Genomic DNA, 17,667 nt, shown 5'->3' on the forward strand with positions numbered 1-17,667 from the left:
TGGCAGCGATCGATTTTAACAGCGCCGCCCTTGAAACTCACAGCCACCAACTCCGGTAACCACGTTTTGAAAAAAGACACAGGGTTGGTACCTTCACTGCCTTCGGGTAGCCCAATAACACGTATGTTACACCGTCGGCTCCTGTTCTCCAAGTCATCAATCTTATCCAAAGCGGCCTCCAGCTTGAGCTCCACTTCAGAAATCTTGGCGCCATATCCCGCTGTAACATCTTCCTGCGTTGATATACGTGCCTCTGCCTCCTTCATTTGAACATCCAATGCAGAAATGTTAGCTGCGCATGTTTCCAGTCTTTTCAGAACTGGATCAATCTTCTTCTCAAAGGAGGCCTCCACCGCCCTCAGCACCTCCACCGATATCCTCTCCACCAATTTGTCGACGTCCATTCGGTCGAGAAGTGGGAGCGACTGGGCCTCCGCCATAACCGCTACAGCATGATCGCTGAGCGGAGGGTGATTTCCTCCGGATTTGCCCGGTTTCGACCCAAGGTTGAGCTTCTTCTGGGTGCTTGGCATCGTACGAAGTTTAAAAGTCGAAATAAACAGAGACTTTAACCAAATAAGACACATAAAGGCCTAAACAAATGCCAAGCTGCGGGAGCGGGCGAGAAACACAGCTACTCCGCCATTGACGTCACGTGACCCCCCCACTAATCTGTTTTAAGATTAATAAGAGAATTAGCAGCAGACTATTTGGTTTCATACTGATATGTTAGCGTGTTTGCTGGCACGGTCAGATGCACTAGTGTGTTTGACAGTTTTGTTCTGTACCCTAGCAGCACTGGAGTTACATTATTTTGGTTTAGCACCACGGATGAATGTATTGGGAAAGAACATCCTCTTCAGAGACTGAATGAGTTTTTTTTTACAACCGACTCTTTCATCTATTCACCACTTGTGAACACAACTACAAGACTAGGAGTTTGCTCTACTCAGCTTTTCTCAGCAGCTTGGAAATTGTTCTTTGTGTCTCACATCCACACAGATACTGTTCAGCAATTTCACAGAGCTTGTTGTGGAAATGTCTTCCCAAATAATTTTGCTTAATATCTTGCTGCACATCAAGCACACACGCAAGCCGGTAAACAAAGAAACATGTCCACACAATGTTAAATCCTTCATTTTTGTCCATGATTTTTCTTTGTAATTGGAATCCATAGCTAGGAAGACTTAATACTAAGCATACATCAGTGCCACTCACCACCACTAAGGTTCAGCTAAATTAATATTTAGTGTATAGGCTACATATTTCTAAGAATATAAAGCTGACTTGCAACATGTGTATTAATATGCAGTCAACACATTGAATGTTCTCCATTTTAATTTTTTTCTTGAATCTCACATTTGTCACTCACTGGTCACAAAAAAGTGATATTGTATGAATGTGACATTAGATTTTACTCACGGTCATTGCATTGTGTGCCGGTGTATGAAGTCATGGAGCAGTCGCAGGTGTAGTTCTCCCACTGTTGAATGCAAATGCCCATGTTGGCACAGGAATCCTCTTGGCAGGTAGTGCTGGGTCCTGGGGATCAGACAAAAGAAGCAAACACAAAACTGGCAAAACTGGCTTCAGTTCAGTGTTGCAGCTCAAAATATGTATATGATTCTCCTATACTAAAGAATGAGAGGAACGGTTTATGATCAGGGTACAGAAACAGTGGTACTGAAGAGGACTCATCTTCTTATGGCCACTGACAGAGGACTCACCTCTGTGCGTGTGCTGCCTCAATGCAGCATTCATTACCACTGACCACAATACTTTAGTACAGAGATTTGAAGCAAATCTATTGAATAGTTTACATTTTGTACATGTAAATGGGAAGTCTTCACACACTCAGGGTAATTACGGAGCTACTCAGTGTTTTGGTCCTGGGTAATTTAAGAAATACTTACATTAAAGCTATGTATCAGTTAGTTTTGAGTTTAGTAGTCCATAGTTTTTTCATTTATATTTTAAGTTCTTGATTCTCTTCCGTGCCCAGTCTGTCCCATTCTTGTCTTTGTCTCATCACCGGTGTCTCCTGTGGAAGTGATTTGTGTCCCCATGTCTCTCTGGTCTCTCCCTGTTCTCTCTCCATACTTATCTAGTTCATAAGCCTTCCTAAAAATCCCTACAAATCTTAGAAATGTGGTTTTTAAACAGATACATACTTGGCATTAGGTTTCACTCTATTATTGCTGGGTCTTTATCTTAAAATATACAGTGATCAGGCATACCATTATGATCACCTGCCTAATATTGTCTAGGTCCCAGTCCAATGAAATGGTGTGCATGGTCTGCAACAATGCTTAGCAGGACCCAAGGTCTCCCCAAACATTGCCCAGAGTATCACACTGCCACTGCTGGCTTGTCTTCTTCAGCTGTCAGGTGTTCCCCAGGTAAGCAACACACGCACCCGGCCATCCATGCAATGTAAAAGGAAACATGATTAATCACACCAGGCTACCTTCTTCCATTAGTTAGGGGTACAGTTCTGATGCTCGTGTGAACATTGTTAGTGGACAGGGGTCAGCATGGGCATGGGTCTGCAACTATGCAGCCCCAAACACAGCAAACTGCAATGGACTGTGTATTCTGACACCTTTCTATAATAATCAGTGTCATTTTTCAGCAATTTGAGCTACAGTAGTTGATCGGTTGGACTGGAAAACATAGGCCACCCTTCATTTTTCATGCACATTAGAAATATCCTGTCTCAGAGTTACGCTGAAAAACTAGTTCATGCATTTATTACTTCTTGGCTGGACTAATGTAATTTATCCTGTATTGGCTTCCATTCATTGGCCCCAGATCTAAATGCTGCTCCTCACATACAAGGTCTTAAATAATCAGGCCCCATCTTATCTTAATGACCTTGTAGTACCATATCACCCTATTAGAGCACTTCGCTCTCGCTCTGCAGGCCTACTTGTTGTTCCTAGAGTATTTAAAAGTAGAATGGGAGGCAGAGCCTTCAGTTTTCAGGCCCCTCTTCTGTGGAACCAGCTTCCAGTTTGGATTCAGGAGACAGACACTATCTCTACTTTCAAGATTAGGCTTCAAACTTTCCTTTTTGCTAAAGCATATAGTTAGGGCTGGACCAGGTGACCCTGAATGACCCCTTAGTTATGCTGCATTAGGCTCCTGGGGGATTCCCATGATGCACTGGGTGTTTCTTCTTCACTCACTATGTGTTAACAGACCTCTCTGCACTGAATCATATCTGTTATTAACCTCTGTCTCTCTTCCACAGCATGTCTTTATCCTGTCTTCCTTCTCTCACCCCAACCAATCACAGCAGATGGCCCCGCCCCTCCCTGAGCCTGGTTCTGCCGGAGGTTTCTTCCTGTTGAAAGGGAGTTTTTCCTTCCCACTGTTGCCAAAGTGCTTGCTCATAGGGGGTCATATGATTGTTGGGGTTTTCTCTGTATGTATTAGGGTCTACCTTACAATGTAAAGCGCCTTGAGGCGACTGTTGTTGTGATTTGGTGCTGTATAAATAAAATTGAATGGAAATTGAATGCGCATCACTGAAGTCTTGGCTGCCCATGAACAACCTGTCTGTCACTGCTGTTCCTTCCTTGGAAAAACTTTTGATAGATACCACTGCAGAGTGAGAACAAACTACAAGAGCTGCAGTTTAGGAGATGCTCTGACCATATCATCTAACCATCACAATCTGGTCCTTGCACTTGCTCCTTAAAATATTATCTATATATCTCTCACTCAATAATAGGTGCCAGAATAACGTGATCATCAGTGTTATTCACGTTACCTGTCAGTCATCATAATGTAATGTCTTATGGCTGTTAAAGTCCATGTGGTGACTGTTGTTGTATTTGGCATTATATAAATAAAATTGAATAAAACTCAATACTGAATTTTGATTGGACTGAATTGGTAAAAGATCATTCAACTGCTACAGTTATCCCTAAAAATCTTTTTCTCATTGGAATGTGGCAAAATGTAGTTATTCTTTAAATAAACTACACTATTTTATATTTGAAATGAAGCATAGTACATTTCAGTTATTTCTGTTCAGACTTTCTGTTTGGCTGTTCTCTATGCATCAGTTTTAACGGCTGAGCTAGTTCATGTTTACAGGAGAGCTGAAGCCCATTCCAGCTGCCATGGTAGACGCGTGTGGACAGGCCATTAGTCTACTGGACTAACGTGGAGAGACAAACAATCATTCATGCTCACATTCACACTGACAGCCAATTTAGAATCATTAATTAAACAGGCATGCATGTCTTTGGACTGAGAGGAAGGTGGAGTACACAGAGCAGGAGGAGAGGCCCAGCCAGACCTTTGTGCTGTCAGAACGCGACTGTGCCACTATAACAATGTGTCATCGATAACTCTGTGAATGTTAGGATGATAATGACAAATAAAGAGCAACGAGACGTTTTGTTAAACTGCTTTGTGTGCTGTTGTTTGTATACTTTGGTTACTCACACACATTCATTTGTTTGGGAAATTATTGTTTATTTTTTATAACTTGAATGGTTGGTTTGCAATGATACTGAACAAAAACTTATTGTTATTCGACCTCAAATCCGGAGACTTACCTCGTCAAAGGTGCTCAGTTAAAGGAGGTATTCGGGACAAAGTCATGTTGACCGTCGAGGGGGGATTGTTTTAAACGTTAGCTTATAAGAAAATCCTAAAGCTCAGTTTTGATGCTTATTTGCTGTTTGTTAGCAGTGCAGCATCGCCCTCTAGTGACGGCAAAATGTATTGCTGCAGTCTGAACTCCCTAATTACAGATGGGCTTCGATATAGGCAACAAACTTACAAACAAACAAACAAGAAAAACTTTTAATGTGATGAAAGCTTGTAATGAAATTACAAACAATGAAATTTCAAACAGTTTAAAAGACTGTTGAGCTGATCGTGGTGTATTGCAAAAGAAAAAGAAAACCATACAAAAATCATACAAACACACAAAAATGCCATGGACAAGACCAACAAACTGCGATTGATGAAATTTTATTTGGAAAAATAAATTAATCAACTGATACTTTCTTGCGCTGCATACAGTACAATGAAATAACATTGTTTTCATTCTGATTCAGATTGTTATACCAAGGACATATACCGTTTCTTTTCTACTAAAATGAAATGTCAGCTAGCACATTTATTGGTTTAACATGGGGCTCTTTAAATAAATGTTCCATGAAAAACAAAAAGTACAATACATACATTTCCAACTCAATGATATGGCAGGCATAAGAAAAACTGCTGTATAGAAAATGATGTCCATGCAAACAGATTGTGGAAGATGGCCCATAAAACAGCAACAAATAAATAAGTGAATAATAAAAATGCACAACTTTTACAGGAAGATGGAAACATTTTGTCCACAATGACATTTGTTTTCTTGTGCAAAATGTTTCAACGGCCCATTTTGGTGTAGCTACACAGAACATGTTAAAACCTTTGGCAAGTTTGTCTTTGTGAACAAAGGTCTGTGTGAACTGAATACCAAATATAGCCTGATGCAGAAATAATGGCAAGATGTAAAACTGCACATCCAACAAATAAAGATATAAACTATTTTTTGAAGTAGTTACATTGTTATTTGCTTTGTACTTCTGCAGCTGACCATTTGTAAACCCCGGCTACCTCAAACAGCAGTAGTCTAACAAAATAAATGTAATAAAAACAGTGATTCCCATCGAAAGTGCCAAATATTATTCAAAAGAGTCACATAAATTTTGAGCTTTGATTTTTATAATAGATATATAACAGCTTGATCTCTTGGTAAAGTGTGAGAGTCATGAAAAAACAACTTAATGAGAATGTTTTAACCAAAATCAGGACATTGTTACTACGCAACCACAGCCAAGATATTTTCAGTCCAGTTGCCACAGGTGTATCTAATCAAGCACCAACCATCAGATCTGTATTTACAAACGGCAGTGAAAGAATGGGTCATTCTGACAGCTCACCGAGTTCAAGCATGGAAATGCAATCGGATACGAGCATTTGAAGTCAGTTTGTGAAATTTCTTCCCTCCTGGATATTCCATAATGAACTGTGGTGTTGTGATGGTATTATTCCAAAGTGGAATCATTTAGGAATCCTAACAAGTCAGCCACAGAGTGGCAGATCATGTAAAGGTGCCATGCATTGCTGCGTCGTAAGTGTGTAAGAGTCTCTGCTGACTGACTAACAGTTTCAGCCTTGCCCATCAACATCGGCACAGAAACAAAGGCGCTTCATGGCATAGGTTTCCATGACCAAGTACCTCCTGTACTTGTAATGTGTAGCCGCCCCTGTACTTTTCTTCATATGGTCTATTTACATGTTCATGGCAGAACATACACAGTGCAGACATAAAATATGTTTTCTTGTTGCTTAAGTTTCAAAGGCATGTCGACTGTCATATAAAAAAATCTACTTGGGTCCATGTCCAATGTTTCGCCTAATGCTATTCCAAATATAACATTTCCTTGTAACATACTCATTTCAGTGCAGTAATGGGATACATTACTTTCTGTTGTCCTATCTTGTTTGGTGGCCCCAGTGAGGATAAAGATTTTTGCAGATGTAACAATAACCAGGGCAAACACAAAAGTAATGATAGTTATGGTTACTGTAATGAATCATCTATAGAGAGTACAAAAAATGAATAAAGTAATAGAAATGATGATAGTTAATGACCTCAACAATGATGTACACAAAGAAATAGTTGTCATTTTGTCACCATTTATGACAGTGCTCTGAGACCAGAGAGAACTTTATTTACTGTGTAGCATTGTCTCATCTGAATCCATTACTCTGTGGGCTTTAAAGGTTGAAATGGATGTAAACAATGATCCACTCAGGACTGACACATCATTGGCATCGTGACACAGGACAGTGTTCAGCATATGTAGTCAGAAGCATTGTAGCCAACTCTCAGAGTTAGTGTAAGTGAAGAATAACGTGAGTATGTTGAAGGAAATGTAAATGTAGTGACTCTCTCTGTCTTTTGTCCTTTTACTGACATACCTGAGCCAGCACCCATTAGAATCTGTTTTTGTTTTGAATCAGTTATAAAACTTAATATTCATATCATTCAGAAAAAAAACTTTACAAAAGCATCATAGATTAAAAAAAATAAGAGAGGTAATCTTTGCATTAGCAAAGGCTGCATAAATAGTGATGATGAAGGCTCTGTAAGGAGGCGACCGATGTGGCCGATAACTTGGTTTTGTACGAGGAGCTGATTTGATCAGAATTCTAACAGTGAATAAGTGAGGCAACAAATACAGTTAATAAGACGAAGCGCCTTCCATATGGTCTCATGGATGCAGAGCTACTGTTTGCATTGAGCAGGAAGAAAGGGCTGCTGGAGTTGGAGTTGAAGTTTGTGTTGTAGTAGTCTAAATCAGGCTGAGATTTGAGGGACGGTGTACCTTCACATCCACGTTCAATCTGCCCGCTGCGAAACAATGCATCGTTGAGGAGATCCGGAAGACGACCATTGAGGTCCACTGACGCCAAACAGCCCTGGAAGCCGTCTCTGGAAGCCACCAGTTTAGGCAGGTTGCCATACATGCCTGGACCCAGTCCAGCAATGAACAGATCACCTGGGGCACAGAAAAAATGTAAAAGTGCAGGAGAACATTATCTTTAAAAATATTATGGATATTTATAGAAAGATTTGTGTTGAAATCTTTTCAGATCTAAACGACATCAGGACAAACAAAACAGAACTTTTAATTAATCACGAAACCGAACTAAAGAGAGCGCACATATCACACAGGCTTTTCCTCTTGACAGCTGTACACGTACGTGGATTTTTATTGTTGTTGTTGTCTGAATACAACGCTGGCTGATTTGCAAATGTATGCTAATTATTCACCTTCTTATTGCTTGAGCACACAAACTATTTTACTGTTGCATTACTGGGAACACCAGAAAGATCCGTCTGCACTGTCTTGTTAAGTCTGATGCAGTTATTGGGGGAGGTTTTAAAAAATAAATTTCCTCTATCCAAATCGATTTTAGTTTAAATAAAGTGAGATCGATTCACTAAATCCTGAATCAATATTTCAATATAAAAGTATTTTGTCAGAATCTCAGGTTAAAGCTCACAAAACTATTTCAACAACCACCAAACAGCTAAACAGTAAATGAGAGCAGGTAAACAGATTCCACACAAAGACGTAAAACACAAAGCGTGGATCGTTCACCCGACGCCACGTACACCGACATCTCACAGATTCTGAAGCTGCAGGTTTCGTCACTCTCTGACCAAAACTCGCTGAACCATCAGCAAAACAAAATGATCAAAACTACGCTTCATGCATTTCCTCGTACTTTTGCTGTTTTGCTTCCACCACGATAAAATTGCACTTCAGCTTTCTTTCAGTGTACTCACAGACCAGTTTACCATCAAACGTCTCTGTTGTCTCCATCATTCGCTTGCTTATTACGCACCAGTCTGCTAGTGTGTACAGTGCTGCCGGCCGCTGTTTTTTTTTTTCCTCAAAAATAGCCTCAGGTAATGTTCACATGTTGTATCATAGTTTTCTTTAGGTTTTGTTCTACTGCAGAATATTTTTAAGGTTATAGGCCAGAAAAATCTGCTTGTTTTTCTGTTTTATCCTCAGTTACTTTGACACAAAGGCCTCTGCTGTGATGCTCACACCTCTGATGAAGTCTCAGCTTTGTTTTTATACATAGATATAAAAATATGGACATGTGCTGATAAATCATCAGAATTCTAATATTTCTGACTGTCTGAGTCAAAACTGAATCGAATCGAATCGGGACCGTCGAGTCAGTTATAGAAATCAAAATCGATACCCAGCCGTGGTAGTTGTTCTCTTCAAAAACCAACTCCTTCATTTCACAAATGCAAACCGGCATCAAGGCACGACTGGGGAATAGTCCTGAAGTATTTCAGTGTCAGTATATTGACCCACACTTCCTGCTGACAACGTCACGCCTAGCATCCATGAAAAGATTAAAGGTAAGTTAGAAGTAAGTAGTAAGCTGGCTGACCAGTTGGCATCAAAGGATGTACGCCATGAGCCCATCCTCCACACAATTAGTCATTAATATTTGGCAGTCCTAAACTTTAACTTCAAATTTAACTAAGTCAACAGTGATCATCGTCATCGTTCTGATTTATATCCCCAAGGTTACAGCATGCTCCACAAAGTGTCAAAAACTGGGCTTGAAGGCGCGCTGCACACACAGCTAAGAGGATTGTGCATCTATAGTCCTGAAATTGAAGCAGCTTGAGTAGATCGTAATAAAGTTTATTCATAATAATGATAATAATAATACATTTATTTATAGGCATCTTTTAAAACCCTCAAAGGGCTTGAGGTATGGTTTGTGTGTCTCCTGCCAAAATGAAACCAGGAAGCTTTTGCATGTCAGGTAAAATGTCTTAACCACTATACCACAGAGCGAAACACTCGTTTCTTATCAGTGCAGCAAACAACCACTATATCTAAATGAAAAACTGAGTCATATCTTGAGTGTACCTTTAAGGTCCAGATTCTTGGCACCATTGATACTCTGACTAGTGGCTGTAGCATCTACTTTCAGCGTATGGGTGTTGCTGTTGTCTCGGGTAATAGCCACATTGTGCCACTGATTGTCATTTAGTGCCCTTTCACTTTTTCCCTTGATGAGGTTGGGCCCATTTCCAAGGTCAAAAACATAGTGTATGTACCTACAAGAGAAAAATCACTAGTTATATGGGTTTAACAACAAAAACAAGTGTGAAATAGCAATACAAACATCTGCTATTTGCAAATTAGTAAAAATATAACAGAAAGATGAATTTTATCCTATAATGAAGGTTCGGCCATGATCAGGATATCAGACTTTTGACAAAAATGTGTTTGTTCGTTATTCTTATTGGAACACAATAAAATCAACCAACCATTAACAAAAGTTTAACAGGTATCCTCTAAAGGAAAGTTTACCCTTTAACTAGTTCCACAGCAATGAAATCATTGCCGTCTCCAGAGTTGAAGAGTATGAAGCCATCTGGTGAAGTGGTCTTGAACTGAAAGAAGAGGTGCATGGACGTGTAGGCCTGTAACGTGGCCAGGCTGAGATAGCTGCTCTTGGATTTGAAGGTGACAGGGTCAGCGATAATGGAGCGAATCCCAAAGCGGGCATTGAGCTCACAGTAATCAATGTCACCATTCTTGCATAAGTCAATGTATAGCATGCCGTTAAATCTGAGAAAAAGAAAAGAACATGTGGGCAAAAATAAGGAAACATTTTTAAAAATCTACAGAATATTCATCTTAGAAGTAGAAATACCTTAGGCTCTGGAGGTGACCAATAAAGCTGGATGGGATGCTAGAAACAAATCGGCGCTCTGTCATTATGCCTGTTTCGATGTTATGGAACTCCAGACGAGTGTGGTCACCCACCATTTGGCCTGGAGACGGGGAGGGTGGAGGGGAAGGGTTGAAAGAAAGACAAAAAACGAAAAGAAAAGAGAACACCGTCTGACACTAACACAAAAGGGCTGATTTAAGGAGAAAATTACATTACACAGTATTAGATGAATGCAAACTGACACTAATGGGTACATGTGTACTTGCTTTTTTGGAGCAGAATTACACACTGACTTTAGTGTTTATGGCGAGATGCTGTAGCATGGTGGAATAACACTGACAAAGACATACTAAGAATATTTCCAGTTGATGGAGGCAAGTACCTTCTGCTACATCATCGTCAACCGTTAGCTTGTAGGTTTTGCCACGACGCACCACACGCACTGTATGCCATTCATTATCATTGAGCTTTTGCCCAGCATACAGGGTCTCCGGTCCCTTGCCTGAGAACAATGGTCAGTCACAAAGTTAAGGACATCCTGAGAGCCTAAAACCAAACCTTTGCTTCCCACCAGTGACAATAGGAACATTTACAGGTCTTCCACAACGTGGTTAGTGGTTTAAAAATGAGGGAAAAATTGGATTGAAATTAGATCTGATGGGAAACAAAGGTTTGATATAGTCATTCATTTATTTACACAGGGTAAATGATATGAGCACAGATGTCAAACATCTGTGCTCATATCATTTACCTGACTGCTAAGCAGTAGAAATAATTGCTTTTACTCATCATAGAGTTAAAGAAATCTTCCTGTCATTCCTTCCATGTTCTGCACTGCTTTTTTATCTTCATTTCTTAATCTCCTGCTCCAATAACAAAATGCTATTAACATGACCAGTGTTATATGTTTGTGTTCAGCAAACATTAGGGCTTTATATCAGTGGTGCCCAAGCCCCGGGCCACGGACCGGAGTCGTTTGGTACCGGGCTGCCAGAGTCGAGGCTCAGGTGCGAAATTCATGCTTTTCAGGGTTTTTATCGTTTTTTATCGTTTTCAGTGTTAACAGGGTTTTTTCCCGTGTGAATCAATTTTTTTTTTTTTTTGATAACAGTACTGGTTTTATTTTGTTGTATTTATACGCAAAACCTTAAAGGCCGGTCTGTGAAAATATTGTCGGGCATAAACCGATCCCTGGCACAAAAAAGGATGAGGACGGCTGCTTTATATTATTGGAAACCATTTCTTCAGCCACACCTGATCTCAGGGCAGGAGGAGAACTATTCTTTCCTTTTAGAAAAGTATGAAACTACTTCAGGTTAGAAAACAGTCATGAGATTTAAAAGAAATTAGCACTGATGTGGAAAACAGGTTGGTCATACAGTTTTATTCATTTATCTTTAAATTAATTTAAGCATTTTCTTCTTTACATTTACATCATTTACATCAGCGATGCCACACATGGAAATGCAGAGGAAAGTGGGGTAAGGGTAAATTGATGCACCACCTGTATTTTAGCAATCACAGGCAGATTTTATAAAAAGATGTGTTGCATCATAACAATCCAAAACTAAAATTAATATTTTGTATGCATGTGAGACATGGTGGCATTTATGTCACCAGCATATGTCAAAGTCTGTAATTATAGAACTATTTGCAGTATTTTGTGGCAGTCGAGGCGGTGCACTGAAATGTAAAAAAGAAAATTAAAGAAAAGTTTAACTTAGTTTGAGTCTTCAGTCTTAATCTTTCACAACCGTAGACGAGAAACGTAATTATATTTTTCCATGGTTGCTGGACCAACCTATCCTTTGCTCAAGCAGCTCCAAGAATTTGGTGGACCTCATATATTTAATTGTTTATTTGAGTGACTGGAAGTGGATAGCTAACATCCCATCAATGTGTTTAATGCATGGTGCTACAACTTTTGGTATCGATCCAATACCAAGTAAATACACAAGTAATACAGATGCCAACACTGTGAACCTATAAAGACAGATTATGTAGGCAAGTTGGCGAGAAGTTGATGAGATTGATCATCATCAATTTTCAAGAAGCTGTCTGAAACGTGGGAAACAATTGTGTAATATTATCAATATTAATATTAGTTTTTAATATGTACATTCTTTGAGTATTTAAATTAAAATCTAAATTGGGTTAAATCATTTTGATTACATCTTTAAGCTGATCGAATCTCCATTACCCCATTATGAGTAAAAGCAATCGTAGTGATCTTGGAAATGACTGTAAAACAGCAACAGACACACTATAAGTAGAAAGAGCTTAATGATTCATCACAGCTAGCCTGAAAAATGCTTAGAAAGTTCCCTAACATGACAAACTATCCTGCGAACTAGTTTCCTCTGAAAAACACGCTTTCTTCAATAAATAGTCAAATATTACATTTAATTAAAAGACTGTTTGATTTTTCAGTCTTTTGAATCTGGGTTTGTGTTAGGAGTGTAAAGTACACCCGTTGTCAGTCAGTACTCAGCTAGTTGTCATTAGCATGCATATTACTTATGGAAACACAAATTTCAGTTTAAAAAACTGTCTCGTTGTACAGAAAAAGTAATGGACTGAAAATGTCCACCTGATGAAACAACATGTGAATTTTTCCTTGGATTTATATTTCTCTATTAGTGTGCTTTGAAAAATAAGGAGTGATAGCTCCTAGTTCTACATGGGTTTTATCATAGCATTATTATGGATATTATCAATGTTTTAACAAACACTCAAATTCAAAATGATTCACAAAATTCAATTTTTATGGTTACATCGTTTAGCTTGTCAAGTTTTCCCCTGAAATAAGGCTTTAATATTTGGTGTTTATAAATTCCTCACATAAAATCAAAGGTAGTTCATGAGCACTCATGTGCTGGGCATGAACGCTTACACACCTAATTACTTTAGTCCCTTTAGTTTAAATCTGAGTGCTTTCAGTCGTGTTCCACTGAAGACAGAGGCTTGTATGATTTAGTCAAGTTCATCATTTTGGTGCTAACCAATAATGACAGATTAATAATAATCGTTTAATAATAACTTACCTTGTTCAGTGTCATTTACCTACATCAGTGTTAACTTCAGGCTATTACTGCACTCTTTAGAGAACAATATGTACTAACTTACAGCTAAAGCACAAGCTCTACACCAGCAATTTCTATTGGTTTGCTACCACAGAACATAACAGTTACTCATCCTTTTCATACATTCTTACCAAATTTCATATTTATCTTCATCTAATTTTAATTTCCATCTTGTGAGGTAACACCAAAAGGTTGTTCATCTACCGTACCAGTGTCTCCATTACTGAGGCAATATGGTGCCATAGCGCCAAACTGGACGACAAATGTCAGTAGTACTCTGCTAGTATTGGCTCTCAATTATTATTTCCCACTCTGTACCAAAGAAGGTGGCAAATATAGTGAAATATACTGTATTTACTGTATATTCACGTTTTTTCTCCTAAGGAAGGTAAGAGTAATTTAATCTCATAAAAGCTTCTTTAAATATTGGTTATGTAGAGTATAGAGGAAACAGAAGACTGATTTTATCTGTGATCCTCTGGCATATATAAAATGAGGAATTATGTCATCACCATTTAATTTCACTGAGTCTGTTTCTACTGCTTTATGTTGCTCAAACTCACCCTTCAAATAAGAAGATGTTGGATTTTGAAAAATTACATTTCTTTCTTCTTTAAAAAACAAAAAACATCGATATCATTAACAAACAAAACAAAATGAAACTTGAGTGTTAACTTACTGGAGTTACAGTTTATCCTGATACAGTCTAGATGGGGAAGAATAAATGACAGATGAAATTGCATCCTTCAAGGTTACTGCTGCAGACATCCAAAAACAAAAAATCCACCCTTCCGGGGACGTACACATGCAGTAAGGCAGCCATTTCATCCCATTGGTCTATCTTTAGAATGATCTCTAAGTCAAACAATCATGTAATAAATATAACATGTCATTACTCAATACATTAATTTCTGCTCTTTTGTTAATCAACAGTGCTGTAATTAATAATTGTGCTATATTTACATAAAAATGGCCACTTGTAATACCAGCTACATGGGTTTTCCGACCCAACACTATTTGACTTTGCATTTAAATCAAAGCCTCCGCACCAGTGAAATTGCCTCAGTTACTTAATAAAAACAAACAATAATTATAAATGGATCTGATATTCAAACAGATTTTTTTTTAAATAAACGTTTGTAACTGAGAAAAAGCAAGTTCATTATCTGAACTAAGGCCAGAATAACTGCCGCACACTGCGACAGCGAGGGTTGGTCACCATGTGGCTGGTGGTTTCATGTGTCGTCAACCGCAACAGAAAAGTGGGAGCAAACAGCCACGATCCAGTCAGCACCAGCACCGTGCAGAAGCACAGGAACCCCAAGCATCAAAACTCCTGCTATACTGTTCCTGCATGTCGCTACGCTCCATCAAAGGGTCAGGCTACTAACATTAACACTTAGTACAAAACTACATGGATTAATATGGGATAGAAAGTCATATAAAGTACTGACCAATTGGCGCTTCATTTTTGAAATTAAAAACAAGAGTATGCCTCATAAAATTCATCTAAATGGTATACAACTTCCACCGTTAATCAAACAAGACAAACTGTATGTACGATATAGAACAGACAAAATGCAGTTTGTGACTCGTGTTTCTTTGCCATTTCTTCTTCTTGTCTTTTCTTTTTAACATTGGGGTTGCAGCTAGCTGTAGGTTTTGCTGGGCTCTGTTCTCGGGCTGTTCGCCTGACGGGCCGCAGGCTTAAGGCCTTTGAAGGTGTGAATACCATCTTTTGACAAAGCATGATGGGAAATGGAGTTGATGGGAAAACAAGCAAAAGGAAGACGCTGAAAAACCACAAAATTTAATAACAAAAAGAAACTATCATGAGCAACAAAAAACAAAAAGACACCCAGAACAACAGCAGGGTGACACAGAAATTACCTGATGTCAGACACAAAAATGAAGGTCGTAGAAAGAAAACTTGTTCCTTTTATATCCTATCCTGCTGAATGATGGATCAGTGGTTATTCTTACTACGGATTACATCTGAGAAAATCTCAGCACAGTCTGTTCTTTAAAAAAATAGATAAAATAAAAACAACAAAATGAAACCAGATATAGAACCTGTTTATGATGTGTATTCTACTTATTTTGCTTTTACTGTCTCAAAGGTTCTATAAACAAAAGTGAGTACACGTTTCTGGTTCAAAGGTTTCCAAACATATTTAATAGTGAAGTAAAATGTATGTATTTTTAAATGTTTCCAGTAATTGCTGTCTGGTGATTTATGCACACATTAACAGCCATGCAAAAGAGAACTGATTGCTGTTCTAAAGATGGTTGAAATCTTTGAGGGATCACTGTGATGAGTAACCAATGAAAAGACGAAAAAAAAGAGAATAGAAAAGGAGAAGTTACCGCTCGACGGTAAACCATCTCACAGTGAAGGTGGAGGTGTAGTGGCAGATGGCTGGGTGGGGCATACGATACCTAGATTGACCGTGAGTTTGACGCGACTCCCGTCCAACTCCAGCCGTAGCGTGTCGGCTGAGTCTCGGGAGGTAGTGGCCATGAGGAGACCATAAGCCCGCTGGGAGCGAAACCGCAAAGACACATCCTCAGCTTCAGTATGCATGATGGTCGGCATCACAACCTTCATATACATGCTGCCATCATAGGAGAGGATTGAAGCCTCTGGAAGAGAAAGTCGGGAACAGAAGTAAAATACATTTATGTGTTTTTTTTTCTCTTACTATTGTTCTCCCACAGAAAGGAAGTATGATAAGTCCTCGCCATCAAACTGGTCCTACAAGAGAAAGGCACTGGCTGGAAGGAGCATGCCTTTGTAGTACAGACAGATCCCAAAACCTTGCATATCCCCGGACTGCAAAGTATTACAATGCTCATCGGGCCAGGTGGATATTATCCACCTCTACCAGATTTAACCTCAACATTAGCTATCGACCAAGGTCCTGTAACATCAAACCTGATGTGCTGTCCCAGAAAGTCTGGTCCCCTTTCACTGGACTGCATCATTGGTTCCCTGAGTTGGGAGATTGAGTCCCTGCTCTGGGATGCTCAGCTGGATAAGCCTGACACCAGAAATGGGCCACCCAGCTGTCTCCACATCCCTTTAAGGTTTATCCCCAGGTAACACACTGAGCCCATCTGGTAACACTGTCATCTTAACCATCATCAATCGCTTCTCCAAAGCTGTCCATTTTGTTGCTCTCCCCAAGCTTCCTTTAGCTCTAGAAATTGCCTCGCTGCTTACTGACCACATCCTCTGGCTTCATGGAATCCCCTTCGACATTGTTTTGGATTGTGCGCCTCAATTCACCACTCGTGTTTGGAGTGAGTGGTGCACAACTTTGGGAGCACAGGTTAGTCCCTCTCCTGGCTTTAACAGGAATTTCAGCTGCACAGGGGAACCAGACAGGGATGTCACCTGACTCCTATGCTTTTCACTCTGTATATTGAACCACTGGCCCAAATGATCAGGCAAAGTGACTTGATTACAGGAAAAAGAAATGACCAATCAGATAAATACCATAAGCCTATTTTCAGATGATGTTATGATTTATCTGTCAAACCCAACAAACTCCTTTACTCGGTTGGTCCAAGTATTAGATATATTTAGCGAGTACTCTGGCTGTAAGATAAATATTCAGAAAACCCACATTTTCATGTTCAACCGCTTACCAGATCAGGAACTTTAATATAAAGTAAATTGGGGAGCTAAATAACTTAAATATTTGGGTGTAGCTATAAACGAAAACCAGACAAAACTATATCAAACCAACTATGACTATAATGATGGTAACTTTGACATTGACAGATGGTTTTCCTACCAATTCAGATTAAATGATAGAATAAGGGTGATAAAGATGAATATACTGCCACAATTACTAAACCTATTTTCATCAGTGCCAATAGAAGCACCAAAAATTAAATTACAAAAATGGGATGAACTCATCTCCAAATTGGTATTCATTCAGCTCTTGTTAACATATTTGAATATACAATTTCCACGGTCATTTCAGATCCTATACTTGGGTCATCTTAAAGGAAATGTGCATCCAAAGGACGAATACCTGTTTAAGATTCTCCTGGTAGCGGCAAAGAAAACTAATTAAGAAACTATGAAACTATGAAACACAGAGCTATAGAGAATAGGTAACTGTGGTTGAGGAGATCCTGGTTATTGACACATTCACATACAGACTGGAAATAAAATAAAAATACTTTCTAAAAGACTGAATCAAATGGTTGGCATGCAAAGTGAAGGAAGGCCATAGGTAATTAAAATTATATATACATTACTGATGAG

General features: G+C 39.1%; 1 protein-coding gene across 1 annotated transcript in view; it reads right to left on the reverse strand.

Annotated features, from left to right (window-relative positions):
- nrxn3a (neurexin 3a) overlaps positions 1-17,667 on the reverse strand; it is a 219,672-nt gene that overhangs the window by 62,673 nt on the left and 139,332 nt on the right. Inside the window, exons 11-18 of the mRNA XM_080870806.1 lie at positions 15,828-16,031; positions 14,068-14,094; positions 10,688-10,807; positions 10,285-10,405; positions 9,939-10,199; positions 9,492-9,682; positions 7,407-7,580; positions 1,423-1,542 (exon numbers count right to left, since the gene is read on the reverse strand). Coding sequence (XP_080726932.1) covers positions 1,423-1,542; positions 7,407-7,580; positions 9,492-9,682; positions 9,939-10,199; positions 10,285-10,405; positions 10,688-10,807; positions 14,068-14,094; positions 15,828-16,031 — 1,218 coding nt within the window. The remainder of the gene's footprint in view (positions 1-1,422; positions 1,543-7,406; positions 7,581-9,491; positions 9,683-9,938; positions 10,200-10,284; positions 10,406-10,687; positions 10,808-14,067; positions 14,095-15,827; positions 16,032-17,667) is intronic.

This window comes from Rhamphochromis sp. 'chilingali', assembly GCF_963969265.1.
Source record: "Rhamphochromis sp. 'chilingali' genome assembly, chromosome: 21".
NCBI classification, from domain to species: domain Eukaryota; kingdom Metazoa; phylum Chordata; class Actinopteri; order Cichliformes; family Cichlidae; genus Rhamphochromis; species Rhamphochromis sp. 'chilingali'.